The 20,554-nt window shown below is 36.1% G+C and overlaps 3 protein-coding genes across 3 annotated transcripts; 2 read left to right on the top strand and 1 right to left on the bottom strand.

The window, feature by feature from the left end:
• The first annotated feature begins 237 nt into the window (after positions 1-237).
• Brd8 (Bromodomain containing 8) lies at positions 238-5,064 on the top strand. Its single transcript, XM_073959441.1, has 3 exons — positions 238-832; positions 892-2,488; positions 3,977-5,064. The coding sequence occupies exons 1-3, from the start codon at positions 449-451 to the stop codon at positions 4,972-4,974; spliced, it is 2,979 nt and encodes a 992-aa protein (XP_073815542.1). The 5' UTR covers positions 238-448; the 3' UTR covers positions 4,975-5,064.
• On the bottom strand, positions 4,993-9,026 carry LOC141388881 (uncharacterized). The gene is made up of 3 exons (XM_073959443.1): positions 8,855-9,026; positions 5,548-5,760; positions 4,993-5,470 (listed from the first exon to the last, which is right to left on the bottom strand). Exons 1-3 carry the CDS (start codon positions 8,980-8,982, stop codon positions 5,056-5,058), a joined length of 756 nt encoding a protein of 251 aa, XP_073815544.1. The 5' UTR covers positions 8,983-9,026; the 3' UTR covers positions 4,993-5,055.
• Positions 9,027-15,565: 6,539 nt separating this feature from the next.
• Positions 15,566-18,705, top strand: Dph5 (diphthine methyl ester synthase). The gene is made up of 2 exons (XM_073959440.1): positions 15,566-15,981; positions 16,043-18,705. The coding sequence occupies exons 1-2, from the start codon at positions 15,847-15,849 to the stop codon at positions 16,751-16,753; spliced, it is 846 nt and encodes a 281-aa protein (XP_073815541.1). The 5' UTR covers positions 15,566-15,846; the 3' UTR covers positions 16,754-18,705.
• The last annotated feature ends 1,849 nt before the right edge of the window (positions 18,706-20,554 follow it).

The following is a 20,554-nucleotide window of genomic DNA, read 5'->3' as shown; positions in this document are numbered from 1 at the left end:
ACGTTTGAGTAAAGTTTGGTGTCGTTTTGGCCGTTTTTACACTGTTGGGCATGATGCCGAAAAATTCAAATTCATTTGATATATATGCCGACAAACAGATAAACCCTGGACTTTGGTGTCGTCGTCGTCCTGTTGTTGCTGTTTTTTTCTCGACGCCCAACGCAAAACTTTAATCAAACGTTGTATCTGTTTTAAGCTTTACGCTATGAATGTGCTCACTATTGTCAGCTAAGCTATAGATCCCTTAACGCACACACACATCTTGACAAGAGTGACAGGAGCCGACAAACAAAAACATTACAAAGCCCAATGGAAAAAAAGTATTGAAAGTACTGAAAATTTGTAAATATATAGCGATTTGTTGCTTGTTGTCGCGTTATCTGGAAATTGGCCAAGCTCTAACTCCCGAAATTCGAAAAAAATTTGTTAATTTCTTGAATTTATCGCAATGGCTACTGTTCAGGAACGTCTGCAAATGAATCGCACACCATTGGATAAATGGTCAACACGGGAACAGTTGGCTTTGGCATCTGCAGTTTTGTCGAGTGGTGATCAAAATTGGATGTCTGTGAGTCGAACATTGAAAGTTTTGTGTGGAAGTTCTAAAGATAATTTAAGTGCTCGTCCGGGAGATTGGTTTTCGCAAAAAAATTGTGCTGTCCAATATGGTCATCTATTGGAAGATGTGGAAACGCCTAAACGTAAGAAACGGACATCAGAAAGTAGTTTGTCAGCATCATCTCCCGTGGAAGCTCCCACAGAGGCAATAGTTCGTCGTCTTACAGAAGAACGAATGCAGGAGATAAAAATGGAGCTGAGAAAACAACAAGAGGTAACTTAAGATTTAAAATTTACTCTAGGAATTTATGGCTAATTGGGAATCTCTTTTAGGAATATGCTAGCATTGTAGCTGAAATTAAAGCTTTGCAATGTGGTCGCTTGGATGATGAACAAATATTAGAAATGTGGTCGGACATAGAAAAGGAACAGGAAATGTTGAGAATTGAGGAAATGAAGATGGAGAATCAGTTAAGAGAAAGGGAGTTGCGTAAACAGGAACTACAAAGAAATTGGCGTGCTGGTGGTGTAATGCCCAGCAATTCTTCATCTTCAAGTTCATTGAAATCTTCAACTGATACAACAGCAGTTGATATGGATGTGGAGGAAATAATTGGATCAATCAAACCTGTTACTCCCAACAGTGGACAGTCCATACAAATGTCGGCAGGTACATCTCCATTGTTGACCTCCCTTTTAAAGTCCCCAACTGCTACTAATGCTCCAAGTAGCATAAGTGCGTCCTCGGTGTCTGCTCGTACCAGTGCACCAACAATAACAACACTGCTTACTGGAGGATCTATACCAAATCAGAATCAGCCTGCATTGATACCGGCAGGAGATTCTGCAATACAATTGTTGACCAGGCCCATTAGTGGACCACCAATTGATGCTGGTTCCAACTCAAGCACAACTCAACTAAGCATGTTGAGTCCTTCACAATCGGCGCCAACTTTGTCAATGCTATTGGAAAAGAATAAGCCAACATCATCCTCTAGCACCACAGCAGAAACCAAAATTTTAGATGCCAGTGTGAGTTCTTCAACAAAGACTGAAACGGAAAATGTTGCAGCAAACGATTCTAACAATGAATCAATACCTATGGATATTGAAGATGACTTGCCAGCTTCTACAAATATAACACAAGTTATAGATGATATCGATGATACAGATCCAAATGAAGAGCAACAATTAATGGAAGTCTTCAAAAACATTGGAAACATTGATGAATTGGATATCGATGTATCAGATGTTATCGATGAAGAAGTTGATTTTCTCAAGGGCGTAGATGAAGAGGAACCCGCTTTGGAAGATGCCGTTAATGAATTGGAACAAAAATTAGAAGAAAATACTGTTACTGAGCTGGTGGGAAATATAAAACAGGAAGACAATAGTTCGCATACCACAACTGTTGATACAAAAGATATTAAACAAGAATCAGAAAATGTTTCCGAAACAAAAACGGAAACAAAACCTGAAATTATTTCCAGTGATGACTCAAATGATAATTTGCCATTAGCGGCAGTTGCTTCATTAGAATCCTCAAAGGATCGTCTTAATGAATCATCTAATGAAAGTAGTTTTTTAAAAGAACAGGTGGAGTCTGCATTTCCAAAAAACGAATCAACCGATCAAGTAGAAGGAATAGAAGGTGAAACGACAAAACTGGAAATTAAACAAGAAATGTTGGATGAACATGAACAAACAGCAAATGCTAATGAAAGTTCTAATAAAAATGAGGAAATAAATGATTATGGCACGGTGTCCAATTCAGAAGATAATAAAAATGAGGATATATTTGTAATGCCTAGCATGGAAGATGGTAAAACCTCAAGTAACACAATCAAAACCGAGTGTGAAGATGATGGCCAGAGTAATAATGAAGGACAAGAAAATTCGAAGCTGCGAACTGATGTGGATGATATGAATGGTAAGAAATTGCAATATTCCATATTAAGTTGCTATTCTATTAAATCATCTAGTTCTACGTGCTATTTTAACATCTGTTTTGATGGTTTTAAGTACTGCGTTGAAGCGTGTTATATAAAGGCCGACTTACCTTATGCATTTCAACATAGTTTTTCATTTGTTAAATATAAATAGCTTTTGGCAATTTTGCCATCGTTGAAAATGTGATATTGTCTGGCCTGGAAATCGAACCAGGGCATTCAATGTGCAAGTCTTACGCGCTTACAGAAATAGAAAAATATTGGGGGTTATCATGAATGAAATTTCCCCATGAGTTTTGTCTTTCCGCTGTTGCAACTTAAGGAGAAAGTGAAAAAATTCACGGGGAATTGCAGTTCATGATAAACCCCATTTTCTAAAATTCCATGTCTTTCATATCTGAAAAATTATTTTTTAAAAAGTGCATGAAGCAATGCATGAAAAATATTTTTTAAATAATTGTTGAAAATTAGATTCTGAAAAATGCATGTAATTTTTTTTAATCTTTAAAAAAAATATTTTTCGAAAAATGCATGGAAAATATTTTTTGAAAAATTTTCTTTGAAGAATCCATGAAAAATATTTTTATTGTAGTTAATAATATTAAAAAAACTTGAAAATTATTCTTTGAAAACCCCTTAAGGGGAGTACACACTAACAGTCAAAACTGACAGTCAACGTACTTTAAGGACAATTTTCCGGCAAATAACAACTTTTATTTACCTAAAAACGTTTGAAATACAATATTTACGATATTATTTAGAGATTATAAAAGAAATTTTTCAATTAGGCTTTGATATTCACGAAATAGACCTCGATGACTGTCAGTTTTGCTTGTCAATGTGTACTATACTTTAAAATATATTTATGAAAAAATTCAAAAAATTCGCCCTAAATATAAAAAATATTTTTTTTAAAAATATGTATCGAACAAATTTTAAGTAGTTTTATTTCTAACAGAAAAATTTACTTTGAAAAATCCATGCAAATATTTTTAAAATAAAATGCCTGAAAATATGTATTCTTAGAAAAATGCATGAAAGAAAAAATAATTTGTGAAAAAATGCATACAAAATATTTTTTAAAAATACCTTAAAAAATATTTTTGGAAAATGCATGAAAAATATTTTTTGAAAAACTTTCTTTGAAAACATTTTTTGTAATGCATGAAAGAATTAAAAATATCACCCACGCCTGTCCTTGGAAAATATTGAAAATTCATCTTAAAAATTAACAAATGGTTCGGTCCTTTAATATATCCTTAGAAACTACGGCGTGATCGTTCTTTTTGAAAATAATTTAAAAAATCTTTAGATGCTGATTCTTTAATAAATTGTAATAATAAAAAAAATCGAATACTCGGTTGATCGTTAGAAAATTATTATTTAAGTAATTTACTATTCTATTCCTAGAATAATTTTTTTATTTTTGCTAAACAAATATTCTCTAAAATTCATTTTCAATTTTTCAGCTGAATCAAATCATCCCCCAGAACAAGGTGAAACCAGTGATACCAGCGCAATCCAACAACAAAGCGATTTACAAAATATTGAGGGAACTATGGATACATCATCATCTATGTCCATGTTACAGCCCCCACCAGCCATATCGGTAGCTGACACAGATGAAAATTCTTCATCGACAGACATTAGTGTACAGACTCGTAAAGATGAGAAATTATCATCCTCCAAGAGGCAATCATCACATTATCAAAGAAAGAGTCCCCACGATGCTAAGACTGATGATGAAATGCCAAATCCCTCAACACAAATGGCAGTGCCTAGCAATAATAGTGGTGGCGGTACCTTAACTCCACGACCAACTGCATTACGTAAGCTAAGAGATCGTGATCGTTCTGAAAGTCCAATGATAGATGATGATACGACTACACAAAGTGATCATTCGACGACAACAACAACAAATCAACGGTCGAGAAGGCGCTACTCGTCAACACCTGTCATAGACAGTATACCAAATTCACCAGCCTCAAGCGATCGAGATGAATCAAGGGATTTGAGGACATATAAAAAATCCCTACTGAGCATCTACAATGTACTGCAGAATAGCAAACATGCCACCACTCTACAACGGATATTAAATGATGAGTCATTACCCTACAAATTGGAAGAAATTTGTTTAAAACCCATGGATTTTGGTACTATAAAAAAGAACATCGAATCTGGGGTTATACGTTCGGTATATGAATTACAAAGAGATGTCTTACTAATGTGTCAGAATGCACTTTTCCTTACAAAAACAAATTCCTCCGCAGCCAAAGTTGTATTGGCATTTGAACAAGAATGTCAAAATATACGAGAATTTATGCCCAACTTTTTGGATACACATGCAAAATTGGATCGTGATGTTAGGGACACAAAATCCAGTGGCTCAACCTCTTCATCCACAGGTGGTGGAGGTAGTACATCTAAGGGTAGAAGTGGTTCGAGAAAAAGTTTACGTTTATCTTAAGAAAATACACAAAAAATATTTACTAATAATAAATTAAAAATTTATTTTAAAATAATAATAACAACAACAAATCTTAACCCACTAAGTAAATATGAAATTTTGCAGTCTTCTTGCCAACGATGACTTGCACACGGCTCTTCTACTTGGGCATGCATATTGTCGCAAGCAACGTGATAATCTTAAATCACAGTAACACAAACGTGCAGCACAAGAATCTGGCCCTCCCCATTCTCCATGATCTATTGCACACAAAGGTTTGCCACGATAACATTTCCAAACATATGGTACAAAGTATTCCAGATATGACAGGCAATTACTTTGTTCATAACATTTATCGTGCAATTTACAACAACGATCAATACCATCAGTCGGTACGCCATTACCAAGAAATCCACAATAACAGCCATAACCTTTATACGCCAATGGCTCACAACCAGTGGAACATTTCAACATTGAATATAAACGCAAAACATCACGTTTATGTTTAGTTTGATTCCTGGAAATAAATGTAAGTATATTTTGTCAACTATTGTATTTTATTAGGTGATATTTTATTTTATTAGGCGATATTACCTCTTTTGCCACTTTGTTGAATATCCAAATGGGTCATTAGAACGTGCTATAAAAACATTCTCATCCATTTCCTTTCGCAATTCTTCACGTTCCTGTTTTTCTCTCAAAACAGCATCTTTTATATCTTTGAGGTATTCAGTTGATGAGATACCACCGTAAAGATCTTTGGTTATTTCATGATATGGATATTCGGTTAGCGTGTTCGATGTGACACTGTAAAACAAGGAACAAAAATGTTTTTAATAAAAAATTGGAAATTTTTCGCCCCGGCCTATTAAACACAAATAAAATACAAATTTATTGATGGATTGGTCGATGTATTAGTAGAAGAAGATAGTAGATTGACGTCAAAATTTCGATATACCACTTATAGAAGCGGAGACATTCGCCTTGAAATAAAACATTGACTTTTTCTCCAAATAAGTTTTTTTGCCCATTTCCACCACTGAATATTATCCGACCATCGCCAAAATCAATAGGCTTCTTCCTCCGTAGGACCCCCATTAACCCCCAAAATGTCGTTACGATCCGATCAAAATTGCGTCCTGTAGAATGATTACAAAAAAATGGAAAAACGGGATGTATTACCGACTATTGCGATATCTCCGTTATTTGGCCACCTACGCCAACCTACTTTGCATCATTGTAAAGATGGGATTTTCTACTTTCATAGTCAGACTTTGTTTTTGGAAGGCCCCCAACCAAAGCTGTGATATTCGTCATTATTGTTAAAATCGCAAAAGTGAAAACTTGGGTTCTATTAGCGGCTATGCGATATCTTCGTTGTTTGACCACCTACGACAACCTACGTTACATCGTTGCAAAGGTTATATATTCTGCTTTCATTGACAGGTTTTGCTTTTGATATACCCCATACAGAAGCGGAGATATTCTCTTTAAAATAAAAAGTTGACTTTTTCTACAAAAAAGTTTTTTGCCCATTTCGACCCCTGAATATTATCCGACCATCACCAAAATCAATAGGCTTCTTCCGCTCCGGAAACTTCATCAACAATTTGGTGAAGATCGGATTAAAACTGCGACCTTTAGCGTGATTACAAGGTTTAGATGGACAGACGGACGGACACACATAGCCAGATCGACTCAGCTCGTCGAGACATTCATTTTGGTATATATGTATATGTATGGGTCTACGACCATTATTTCGATACGTTACAAACTTTTTGGCCAAAACCAACTTATAATACCCTCCCCACACAGTGGTGTAGGATATAACAATGAGCAAAGCTTTACGAAGCTGTGAATTCAATTCAATTCACATTTGTCCTATTCTTCATGTGTTTGGATCATTGTAAACTATATTTAAGAAACTTGTAGTGATCCCGCCTTTTAAGCCAACATTATTAAGAAGAATCCCAGATATAGGTACAAAGCCTTTATATCCCAAACTTCAGCGTTAATGATGCATATAAATAAACCTTAATAGCATCTTATGGCGCGATAAATCGGACAGAGATTCTATGAACCGGATTGATACGAGGAAACATCATCTCGGTCAGGGACCGTGACCCCATCGACTATAAGTGATCGTCTCTATTTTTATTTTGGGAGGGATATGTTCCTAAATGCATGCTCAGGATTTTCCCGGTCTGTGCGAGGATAGAGAGTTGGGAGAGGAGAGTAGATATAATATGGAGGTAGGGAAGGGAAAGGGAATTAATCGGACTTGCTTTGTCTAGGATGACGCATCCCATAACCACTTAAGGCTCCTGCAATAAGTTAACAGGATTGCGAGGTCTATGGAGGAAAAACAAGTGGGAAAAGCGTTAAGTTCGGTCGGGCCGAACTTTTTATACCCTCCACCACAAATTTCAGCTATTTCGGTGGATTAATGTGGCCACAACCTTAAAAATACCGAAAATCGGAAGTTACTGTTCTATGGGGGCTTTATGATGGCGCGAACCTATACCTACAAATTTCTGGGGGGAAGTTTTATACCCCCAACGAAGACTAAATACCAAATGTCAGCCATCTCGGTGTGATAATGAGGCCAAAACCTTCAAAATACCGAAAATCGGGAGATATCGTCCTATGGGGGCTATATCAAAACTTGGACCTATATAAACATTTTATGGTAGAAATGTTTCTACGCCTCTGGAAACACAAAATACAAAGTTGCAACCGATTCTGTTGTCAAATGGGACTAATACATTCAAAATATATTAAAATGACGCGTACTTTGTATGAGGCGTTATATGGGGGCTATAACAAAACGTGGACCTATATAAACCAACTTTGGTAGGAATGTTTTTTGGCCTCTGGAGACGCAAAATTCCAAATTACAACCAATTCGTTGGTAAAATGGGACAAATATCTTAAAAATTCTTTTAAACGACGACGCGTCGACGAAAGCGTGGAACTACATAGCCCGCTTTCAATACCAAAAGTCCTACGTACAAATAATAGATTTTCCCAAAATTTCATCCACCTACGTCAATCGGTTCGGACGCTAGAGTGATTTCCACAGACGGACGGACATGGCTATATCGATGTAGAATTGCACGCTGATCAAAAATATATATAGTTTGTGGGGTCTACAATGATTATTTCGAGTAGTTACAAACGTAGTGACAAACTTAATATACCCCCATCCTATGGTTGAGGGTATAATAAGAGGGTGATACCATCTCATGCACGCCAAACAGCCTGTGTTTTTTGTATTGTGTCTAGGACACCGGCAGAGAAGGTGCTCAAGTGTTTCAGACTTACGTTTTACCCATATTTTCTATTTACTTAGATAACTAAATGTTGGTATTTTGAGTTCTTTTTAGCTATTTCGAAGCTCTTGGTCATATTTTCCAATTGATTCGGTTCTAATTTGGTATTTTCGTTCCTCAGTGGGCAACACCTTTTCGAGGGTCTTGACATGAAAACCTTCCTGCAGAAGATTTTCAATATAGGAATGTATTTCGGTACAGGCCCCATATAACGGGTACCTCCCAAGACCATGTTCCAAACCGATTTGCTATGGGGTGTGGTAAATTCCAAATGGAAGTGATGATATTAGCCCAAAAAGTGTTTGTATGATAAAGTCCCCATATAAAGGTACCTCCCATGTGGCGAAAAATTCCAAATGGAAGTGATGGTATTCGTTCAGAATAGCAAACCATCAAAAGGGTTTTTAATTATCAGGCCATTTTATCATTTTATGATTCTATGACCCCCACTTAGAAGTTCCCACTAAACCTGATTGCCCAGTGTTATTGTTTGTTTTCCGTTAAATACGCCAATAGCGATGAGCGGGATTTGCATGTATTTGTTTTTTCAAATTTTATTGCCTATTTACCTCTGACGATAATCCTGTGTAGTTTCCGGTTGTGCAATATCTCCATTCCACCCGTTCAGACCCAAATTTGACCATGCATCATCTTGAGTAGGAGTTTGTTGATCAAGAGCCTTCATTTCGATTTTCATCAACTCTGTTATGTTTTTATTTAGCGGAGTTTTTGAGTAACGAAATCGACGTAATGTCATGTATGATTCTGTTAAATTGGGAAATATTGGTTCCATAAACTCCTGGCGTGTCATAAATATCATCCTTTCTCTTGGTCTATTTTCTCTGTTTAATTCCTCCTCTAGTGGTAATTTAAAAATCATTGGACTATTAATTTTCGGATTTTTCATTTGAAAATTATACATTCGGTGCATAACATTTTCAAATTCCAAACTGTTATTTGTAATGGGCATAAATGCACATTGCATATCGTGTAATATTAATTTGTTCGTGGACGATTTGGCAGGATATCCTCCATTAGAGATTTTATAAATGTGAGCATGATTTTGGCCGATGACAGCATCAGTATGCCTTACGGTAGTTATATAATAAATTAACAATAATAGTTCTTTTAAATTCATTTTTGTTTCGTTTTCAAAAAACACACACGCACCACGCACAACGGATGAAATAGATTTAAAAACATTAACGCGCAACAATCACTTTTGTAGCCAACAACCCGTCTGCCAGCCAGCACCTTTAACTCAACGTCTTATTTATTCAACGGTTATGTTTAAATTAAACCAATAAAATATTTCGTTTACATTCGCTAAATAATTGTCTGAGACGTCGTTTTGTGTGAAGTGGTGGTGCCTCGACTGAAAACATACCACCGATCCAGACATTTGGGGGTAAACAAGTGCACAACGTTCATCATTATGATCGTCATCACCATACATCCCCAACAATAAGAGCAGCAACAGCATTGGCGCCGCAAACAGCTAACTTCATCAGTTCGAAGATGTGTGTAAGAAAACCATGGCAGTGGTACAACGGACAACTCAACTCTAAGCGGGGTTTAAATCAAACCTCTCTGCCACTATAGTCGTTCACCCGTGTGTGTGTGTGTGTAGATTGTCTGTCTAATAGTCGGCCAATCTAACTCACTGCCGGCTGGTGTTGTTTATTGGGCGCTGAGCAATTGTTTCACTTCATTGCCACCACATGTATTACCAAATAGAGTTTAACGTTCATACCCGATGAAGTTTTCAACAAGTTTAACCGGCTCCATTTAAATTTAATAATAATAATAATAATAATAACAACAGCAGTAATAATAAGACTTTTGCGGAAATAACCTATATAATTGAGCCACAGACAATAATGCATGAAAAATGTGTGTTTCTCGGTTTCTGGGATTTACAATGAGAAAATTTGTTAGCACCTATTTCGTTTTAGTATCTGTTTGTAGACATATAGCCGGTCAATAAACGCCAACGCTTATTATGTCCTCGACAGTTGTTTTAGGCATTTGTTTGAAAAGTTGTAATGCTCTCAGTGATGCATAGATAGGTTCATGGAAATTAAACTTAATTTCATTAACCTTTGCATTAACTAACCAAAACAAAATACATAATAACAAGCGTAGCATTAAGAAGAACACACTTTGATACATTTAATTAATGCAATACAAATAAATTAAGATGAGGCTAATGGTGTGAATATAATACCTTGGTGGTAGATTATAAGTTCTGTAGCGTTTTGCAATATTTGTTCAAGAGTTCACCTTTTATTATCCAAGCAAGTGTGATGACCATATGGCCCTGACCGTTTCGAATAAAGACTTGATTACGATGAGACATTTTAGAACTTGATAAGGAATATTTCCATTTAACTGTAATAGAATTCTGTAACTCGTTTTTAAGTTACCCACAAAAATGGTAAAATCAAAACGCAAAGTTATGAATGAAAAGTATCAATAAAAGTTGGCAACACTGTTGCTATCGGTAGGAATTAGCGACAACATTATTTTGGTTGTTAACTTACCGAAAATTTTCGTTGTCAATGAGAGCCGTACTTAAAATTTGCTGAGCGACATTTTTGCAGAACATGTCGAAGCTGAAAAATGTCATCTTGTTGTACTTTTATTGCAGACCTCCGTCTTGTTGTACTTTTATTGCAGACCTCCGTCGAAGCTCCGTTATGGTCGTCTGAGGATAAAAAAGACATCCTATAGTCCTCGAACGACACAGTGATTGGGGTTATCTACTCTATAGTAGACGACCCTTGGGGTCATCTACTCTATAGTAGACGACCCTTGGGGTCATCTACTCTATAGTAGACGACCCTTGGGGTCATCTACTCTATAGAAGACGACCCTTGGGGTCATCTACTCTATAGAAGACGACCCTTGGGGTCATCTACTCTATAGTAGACGACCCTTGGGGTCATCTACTCTATAGTAGACGACCCTCGGGGTCATCTACTCTATAGAGTAGTAGTAGACAACCCTTGGAGTCATCTACTCTATAGTAGACGACCCTTGGGGCCATCTACTCTATAGTAGACTACCCTTGGGGTCATATACTCTATAGTAGACGACCCTTGGGGTCATCTAATCTGTAGTAGACGACCCTTGGGGTCATCTACTCTGTAGTAGACGACCCTTGGGGTCATCTACTCTGTAGTAGACGACCCTTGGGGTCATCTACTCTATAGTAGACGACCCTTGGGGTCATCTACTCTATAGTAGACGACCCTTGGGCTCATCTACTCTATAGTAGACGACCCTTGGGCTCATCTACTCTATAGTAGACGACCCTTGGGGTCATCTACTCTATAGTAGACGACCCTTGAGATCATCTACCCTTTAGTAGGCGACCCTTGGGGTCATATACTCTATAGTAGACGACCCTTGAGGTCATCTACCCTTTAGTAGGCGACCCTTGGGATCATCTACTCTTGATGATCTTGGTATCATCTACTCTATAGTAGACGATCCTTGGGATGTAAATATTGTATTTATGAAGTCATCCAACATCTGTCATTTGTTGCACATCGTCAATGTTAACAATGTTCACAGTTGCATTTTCGAGTAATAATGCATGAGTGTGCAACTGAAATATTTTGAAGAAGTTTAAAAACTGCAAAGAATTTGGCGATTCGGAAGTCAGCCGTTCATTGTTTTCTTTGGCGTTTTTCGGTACATTCCATGGCAGAACTACCAGGTAGTGGTATCACACCAGCTGATCGAATATGAAAAGTCAAATCCCTTTATAAAAAAAAATTATTTTTGTTGTAATTTCCCCTACAACATAAAGAAAGTTTTGACATAACATATTCAAAATTTTACGATGCCACTACCTGGGTAATTGTGCCATGGTACATTCATATACTGAAACCACAATTACACCCAACGAGTCTTAAGCGGGGTACACACGATCAGTTTTGACTGCCGATTTTTCGGAATTATCGATAACTGTCCAATCGTCCAGCAACCACAAAATATTTTGTGGTTGCCTGATGACTGACAAAAGTGAACGGCCACACCGGCATGCAACCGAATACTTGAGCAAAACTGACAGTCAAAACTGATCGTGTGTACCCCGCTTTATGCATTGTTCATACTGACGGTAATTCGCCCTCTATTCGTTGTTCGAGCCCATGATACAATAAGAAGATAGCAGCAACTGCCGTTTTTGTAACATAAGATGTCAAAATTTGACATAAATTCAATGCTATTGACACATTATGTTACCATCAGCTGGGCTGATAATGCTACCTTCTTATTGTATCATGTTCGAGCCCAAATTATTCATTAATTAGTTCATTTTCCAGACAAAATTCGGAGAGCGAAGAACGATTTTTGTATATTGTTCAATTTAAATTACTCTCCAAACGACGATAAAATATGTACCATCTCTAACAAATGAGAGTATTTATCGAAATAAATTAATTATGACAGACAAATACAAAATCTAAAAATTTATGAAAAAAAAAACAGTATGGATAGGATTAAAGTGCAAAAATTTGCGGGGATATCGATAGATAGGGCTTTTTTAAACTGTGTTTCGACAATACTTAGAGTAACATTTTAGGGAATATTTCCGAACTTTTATGGGGGAGGTATCGGAAGGTCCACTCCTTCCACCTTCGAATTTCATCTAATATTCAAAGAAATATTACGATATCCAAAGTGTGGACGAACGAAGTGTTCGGTTGGAATTCTCCAGTCACTACATATGGTGCCATTGGGTTTTTTACAACTTTCGGTCTTTTTTCTCAAGAAGTATAGACTTGCGCTTGAAAAAACTTTTTCTGTCGTAATTGAGGCAGCGAATGCAAGTTGCTTCTACAAAAATTAAAGTGATCCGAGAGCAGGTCTTAAAGTGAATTTATCCAAAAATGTGTGTGGGAGGTACTCGACGGAGTGGACAAATATAGTACGTATTCGAACCTGACCCATGTCACTCCCGTCAAGAGTTATCGTACGTACAATTTTTCCGAACATTTTTGAACTTTTGTGGGGGAGGTACCTGAAAGAGTGGACCGATATGGCTTATCTTCGAACTTAAACTATGTTTGTACAAAATATTACGAAGGCGGACGGACATTGTTAAATCAACTCCAAATTGTCGGAAACACATTTGGTCCAAACATACTTGGGGTCTAAAACCATTATTTCGAAGAGGCACATTTTGTCCGTATGAAAGTGTATATATACCATGGTTCAATTATTAGAAGGTTGGTCAGTAGTGCGATTCTCTAACTCATTTTTTGAGTTACCGACAAATGTCGGTAAAATTAAAATGCTTACAATTTCGGTAATTAACGATATTATTCGGTAAGTTAGCGACCAATAAAAAGTAGTCGTAAAGTTCTACCGATAGCAACAGTGTTGTTAACTTTTATTTGAACTTTTCATTCATAATTTTGCGTTTTAATGTTACCGTCGGTAACTCAAAAAATTAGTTAGAGAATCGCACTACTGGTTCATGAAATTTTAAAAAAGCAACTCTGAAGCCAGTTTGCTTATAACTAAATTACTAATAACAAAAGCAACAAGTATTCTATTTGAAATATTGTCAATGTTTGTTTTGTTTACATTTGATTTTAAATACAATTTATTTTTTTCATTTATTAACGCATCCATATGAAATAATCATTTAAGGCAAACTTATATAGCCATTTCCGTCCGTCTGCCTGTAGAGATCAATCTAGTGTCCGAACGGATTGACGTGACTGATAAAATGTTGGTCAAATGTGTTGTAGCGAACAACGTCATGGGGGAGCTTATTAAAAGTTCGGCCTGGACGAATTTAACGTTAGTTTACTTCTTTATGGAGAGGGTGACGTAGAGCAAAAGAAAAAAGCAACGGTACTGACCGGCTTTAACATGATAATGCCCATGACATATCATGCTGCCTATGCTGCCTCTTCTATCTCAAGTGGACCCTGATACCCCCATACGCCGCAATCTCATTCATAACATCTATAAACACTTGGGTTGGCCGTTGGGCTACTAACCCACCCCTATAAAAACATCATACTATGAAAAAAGAAACGATATCAAATGTTTATTACTCCCGGAAACGTTTTAGGGACCAAGATTTGCGAATCTGTACCAGAATTTCTGGACTCTTCATAGAGAAGGTGGACTTGAGATACTGGCAGATACTGTTTATAAAGAATGATGCCAATATTACTGCATACAGGAAATAAAATGGATCATGAACCTGACCAACCTTCTAATAATTGAACCATGGTACCATGATATATATCATGAACAAAACGGACAGTCACAACTGATCGTGTGTAGCCCGCTTTATAGTGCCAGTTATAGATGGTTTCAAAATTCGAGAGCAATTTATCGTCCCCGGGCTCATGTTATCACTTTGAAAAGCATATTTATCTCTTTTATAATTGGAGCCATGAACGTTTATGGCCTGTTTCACTATCTCGAAAGAAAATGATTGCGAACGAAAAAACACCTAAACTTTGATTTTCATGGCAATATTGACTTTGTGTTTGCTTTAAAACAACTACAAAATTTAAAAATCATACACGAAATTAGTTATTTTTCTGATGAGTGTTTTGTTGACCAATGTTGATATTATTATAGATGTTTTTATTGGACTTTTTTGGTCAGGTTAATAAATGAAAATAAAATAATTTATTTCATGTTTGCTCAACGTTTCTTTGGCTTGTTTCCAACTTTTTCAAGAGCGTCTTTTTATTCGATTATTAAATATTTTGCATTAATATAAATTTCTTATTATTAAAAAAACGGGACTCCACAACATTTAATTAATAAAAATAAATAATAAATAATCAAAAATATAAAAATTACAGTTAAACTTAAGCTAAATCACAGAACCGTTTACTAAATAATCGCAATAGAATACTGAACTTTCTCTCGTTTTCATTTTCGTTCGGCAGTGAAACTTTTTACTTACTAAGTCCCGGTCCACACTAGCGTGAATTTCATTAAAAAATTGCATGAAATTAGGCGTTCTTAAATCGAATTCCTCACTGCAGCAATTTTAAGATTTTACTCGACTATGGAAGTCGATCTAGAGACGCATAATTTCATGAAATTTTTTCAATAAAATCACTCTAGTGTGGACCGGGACTAAGTTATCGAACAGACATAATTTAAATCCACAGTATTTACTAAATTCCGTTATATCTGAATACTCTATAACGGTCGGTTGTTGTGTTTGCATCAGTGAAATCAAAGAAAATTACACTGAAAATGATAACATTGCTACCGCAGTACAAAGTACATTCAAAAAAGTCTCAACGCCTTGCTATCACTTTCAGTGATTAGCATATAGGTACTGCTCTCCCCTCTTTCTAGTGAATCAAACAAAATCAACAACGTGTTAGCCAAATCTTTGTAAAAGGATAAATAATAGATTAAATTTCGCACAACTTGAATAATAATCATAAAAACGGACAATTTCCAATCAAACAATTGGCGTGACAAGGTGGCGAGTGCATTGTTGTGGTGTAGGAAGAGGGTGAAATATTGCGCACACAAAACGTAGTAACAAAACATTAACATGTTTTATTTAATTGGTTTGGGACTTGGAGATCCCAAGGACATTACAGTGAAAGGCCTTGAAATTGTAAAACAATGTAGTCGTGTATATTTGGAGATGTATACATCAATATTGGGCTGTCCCAAGGAGGAATTGGTAAGAGCTTGTGTCTAACAGAGTGAAAAGTAGAACCAATAATGGGAATATATATCTACAGGAGGCATTTTATGGACGTCCAGTTCTGTTGGCAGACCGTGACCTTGTCGAACAGGGTGCTGATGAGATATTAGCTGGCTCAGCTGAGGAGGATGTCGCACTTTTGGTTGTGGGCGATCCATTTGGCGCCACAACACACACCGATTTCATACTAAGAGCCAAAGAAAAGAAAATACCCTACAAAGTGATTCACAATGCCTCCATTATGAATGCTGTCGGTTGTTGTGGCCTTCAACTTTATAAATTTGGTGAAACTGTATCTATACCCTATTGGGATGAAACCTGGAAACCTGATAGCTTTTATGATAAAATTAAACTTAATCGTCTTCATAATATGCACACCTTGTGTCTGCTAGACATCAAGGTCAAAGAACCCACACTTGAATCGTTGATGCGAGGGAGAAAAGAATATATGCCACCACGTTTTATGACAGTGGCCGAAGCTGCACAACAATTGCTAGCCATAGTCGATAAAAAGGATGCTTTGGAACGTAACACTATACTTAATGATCAATCCCTGTGTGTGGGTTTGGCACGTGTCGGTCATGACAATCAACAAATTGTGGTTCGAACATTGCGTGACATGGCTGCCATGGATATGGGTGGTCCATTGCATTCCGTTGTCATACCTGCCAAAGAAATGCATCCATTGGAAGTGGAATTTTTACAACAATATGCTGGTACGCTTAAATTGGAAGATTACAATCATTAGATATACATAATAACAACTACAAGGAGAAGAAAAATTTGCCACAAAAATAAAATCTCATTTCGGCTAACAAGGAGGAATAGAAAAAGGAGTGAGCAGTGTGTTTGTTGGTTTGTCTACAAATTCAAAGAGCCTAACTAATAGAAAAAAGTATACGTAAGAGAACAGTTAGTGTTTTTTTAGAGTGAACCTGTCTAATGCACACTTATTAGATCATTAGCGAAGTCTTTGGTTTTGTACAGGTTCCAATGTAGATTTACCACAAAAATTCGTTATACTTAATTAACTCGTAGTCCCTTCCTTTCATTCTCTAAGTGTATCTGATCGTTTCTATGTGTACCCTAAAATTCCATTTGATACGCATACTTTTGAGTTATTTAATGAAATTATAATTATTTAAAAATTTATGAAATTTTTTTCTGAGAAATGCATAACGTTGTATAGCTAAATAAGTGTAATTTTTTTTGTTAAGAGAAAAAAGAAAACGAGAAGTTTTATTTTTGTTTTAATTCTTATCTTTTTAAATTAATGAGTAAGATGATCATCTATTTTTCCAAAATTTATAAATAGTTAATGTCGTAATATTTGAAAATGTTTAAAATAAATGCGTTTGTTTCTTGCATTAAGATCAAAAGTTGAGTACAGAAGATGAACAACATAAATTTAAATATGATGTATACTTACAGAGAAATGTATAGTAACTCGATTTTGTGAAAAGTAAAGGAATGTGATTGAAACTCTAAATATATGAAAAGAAAAAAATCTGAGAACAATTAAAGAAATTATTGATGTGAAATCTAAAAAAATCGTTTTTAAGCTTCGCTGAGAAGGGAAGTGGATAATAAGAACTAAAAATTATGAAACAAATCCGCTTAAGGGTCCCAGCAAAATTTGACGGAAGGAGTTCTTTGCGATGACGTGATTTCATGTCATCTTTTGCATTGGTTCAAAGGAAGTCGTGAAAGATCCGATCTTTTCATTAGGATTTGAACCAATGCAAAGGAAGTCGTGAAAGATCCGATCTTTTCATCAGCATTTGTTCCCATTCCATCGATCCAATAGAGATGATGTTTGTGTTTTTATTTACACACCTGTTTATTTTCATTTTGGTATGTTCCAGTACTGCAAAAATCTACTAATTTTTACTATTTTTTCCGATAACATAAAGGAAAAATTGTTATCGTAGTAAAAATAAGTAGATTCTTGCAGTTTCTGGAACAGACCAAAGTTGTTAGAACTGTCGTCGTGATGTTGTCTCACATTTCCTGCATATCAAACAACTAAAACTTCTAAACAATTGGTATTATATGAAGTCCCAACCATCGAGCTAAAAATAGAATCGGACTGCACACATTGCTATTCCCTTGTCTGTTCTAAATCTGACATAGAATGAAATCAATCAAATCTCGCTTCTTGGAATTTGAAAAAAAAGTCCGAAACGAAAAGGAACAAGAATCTGAAAATAAAGAAGAAACTACTTTTGGAAAGAAACAATTAAAAATAAATTAATTAAGCATAAATGGTATTTTCCATAAAAAGTCTCTCCTCCCCGTTCGTTACATTTTGTTCTTAGAGATCCCTAAAGCAAGCCGGGTTGTAGATCCCTACATATTTCCGTCACTAAACAAAAGAGTATAAATTACCAAAATGTTGTTATAAAATAACAAAATTATAAAATAAAAGCAATTTACGAAATAAAAATACTTAAAGGAGTGCATTTGGAGTCTATGCCGAAATCTGAACTGGTGATGGGATGATAATTGAGAAAACCTTTTGTAAGATGAAAGAATATCAGTTGCGGAGAACGGAGGAAGTAATCTTTTGCGTTGCAGCGGTGGTGATTACATTGCAATTTTGGATGTAAACTTTTGAAAAACTAAACTGATAAATTAATTGTAGTTATTTCATGAATTCGTTTGAATTAATAAAGAGTTTTATTTTTCATGAAAACCATATTTCAATACAGCATTTCCATTTTCCAAACAATATGAAAATTTCATGCCAAGAGGTTGGTGAAAATGACATGCCAAAGCATTGGTTAAAATGACATGTCAAAGCATGGGTGAAAATGACGTGTCAAAGCATTGGTGAAAATGATATGTCAAATCATTGGTGGAAATGACATGCCAAAGCATTGGTGGAAATGACATGTCAACGCATTGTTTAAAATGACATGCTTAGGATCCAGAAAAGAACGTCATCTTTTGGGGTCCACGCTCATATAAAATTCATCGATGAAGATGCTAAAAAGATGACATGCTAGATCACTTGCACCCATGATTGAATGTCATCTTTGGCATCGAACATTTTGCTGGGGTCTGCTGTGGAATTACATGTTTTTTTTTTTTTTTTGTTAACAACAAACATCTCGTTACCATAAATGCCCAAAGACGTAACCCACAAAACCTTTACTTTACAGGAGAAGCAAACAACTTTATAAAATGAAAAACTGTTTTATAGAATATCATTCTTATGACGGCGAATATTTCGAGTATTATCAATCATATACGAATCGGTGTATGTACTGAAACTAAAACCGCGAAAGTGCTGGGTTTTGGGATCCGTCATTACAACAATATCTGCAATGTTATCCCATTTACCGAAATGCCATTTCTTGAATAGGATAGTTGTTTTTGAACGTAGAAGCTTCATGTGGGTTACGTCTTCGGGCATTTATGGTGACGATCTATAAAATTAAGTGTCATTCTTTTAATGTAATAACGAAACTGTTCTGTAAGTTAGCGACTAAAATAAAGTTGTCGCTAAGCCCACCGATACAACAGGTTGTTGTTGGCGTTTATTTTTAATTTTCATTCATAATCTTGCGTTTTTATTTTACCGATATTTACGGATAAAATTATAGAATCCCACTACAGTAGTTGACGAAATGACGAAATCGTTCGCTAAGTTAGCGACCAAAATAAAGTTGTCACTAAGCCCTACCGAAACCACAAGTTTGTCAGCGTTTATTTTTAATTTTCATTCATAATTTTTTCAAAAAAATATGCCTTTACAACACGGACCAGAAGCACTATAATGATTCACGCAAAGGTCCTCATCTGGATCGAATTGAAAATGGTTGAACATTTATTGGGATAGGAAGCGAAAGGAATAAACCCAAATATTTCACAAGCAGATCTAACACAGACTGCAACACTCTATACCATTATTTCGATGGGGTTTTCCCCAAGAGAACAACTATGAACAAACATGGAAACTTCAAAAAAGTCCTGCTACAGCACGGAAAAGGTAGGTCGATCTGAGCCAACGAAAATGTACAATATCCTGTGTGGTTCCGTGTTATATGTCCTGCGATATTCCTGTGATAATTGTACTCAGTCAGATCAAAGTTGAGGCAATATGATTGAATCACAATCAAGGGTGGATGTTCATTGACAACTCCAGCATATACTCACCGGTGAAGGCCATCATTTGTAAGTAGTCAAACCCTCGGCAGCTGGTTTTTGGTACCAAATTGACCCGAAATCAAAAGCGTTTCAGCCAGCGGCTGTCAACCCCGCATCAATCCTATGCTGCTACAACAACATTTGTAAGTAGTCATTTCAACGCTAAGGCAATTTACAGTCGGTCAATGTTCCATTGTATGGCAAGTTAGACCTCACGAATGTGGATAGGTGGTGGTATGACCAGGAAGAAGGCAACCTAGGAGGAACTTATGTTGTCTCACCAATAATATGCTCGCATCTTTATTTAAACAGTCTATGTTCGTCACATCCAAATGACCGCACATGGTCCGTGATGTTCGCAGTTGGTTGAGGGGGGTGGTCTGTAGTCTACGTTCTC

Source organism: Musca autumnalis, unplaced genomic scaffold (genome assembly GCF_047663935.1).
Source record: "Musca autumnalis isolate F117 unplaced genomic scaffold, ASM4766393v1 scaffold_1, whole genome shotgun sequence".
NCBI lineage: Eukaryota > Metazoa > Arthropoda > Insecta > Diptera > Muscidae > Musca > Musca autumnalis.
The sequence above is the reverse complement of the archived record's forward strand: the minus strand, read 5'-3'. Positions and strand labels throughout refer to the sequence as shown.

Bases quoted from the DNA above. Each gene is read 5' to 3' on its own strand.
- Brd8 (XM_073959441.1), top strand. From the start codon at position 449: ATGGCTACTGTTCAGGAACGTCTGCAAATGAATCGCACACCATTGGAT. The intron at 833-891 runs GTAACTTAAGAT...AATCTCTTTTAG, and splicing joins AGCTGAGAAAACAACAAGAG to GAATATGCTAGCATTGTAGC. The intron at 2,489-3,976 runs GTAAGAAATTGC...TCAATTTTTCAG, and splicing joins TGATGTGGATGATATGAATG to CTGAATCAAATCATCCCCCA.
- LOC141388881 (XM_073959443.1), bottom strand. From the start codon at position 8,982: ATGAAAATCGAAATGAAGGCTCTTGATCAACAAACTCCTACTCAAGAT. The intron at 5,761-8,854 runs GTAAATAGGCAA...CTTGTTTTACAG, and splicing joins ACACAGGATTATCGTCAGAG to TGTCACATCGAACACGCTAA. The intron at 5,471-5,547 runs GTAATATCGCCT...ATTTATTTCCAG, and splicing joins TCAACAAAGTGGCAAAAGAG to GAATCAAACTAAACATAAAC.
- Dph5 (XM_073959440.1), top strand. From the start codon at position 15,847: ATGTTTTATTTAATTGGTTTGGGACTTGGAGATCCCAAGGACATTACA. The intron at 15,982-16,042 runs GTAAGAGCTTGT...ATATATCTACAG, and splicing joins GCTGTCCCAAGGAGGAATTG to GAGGCATTTTATGGACGTCC.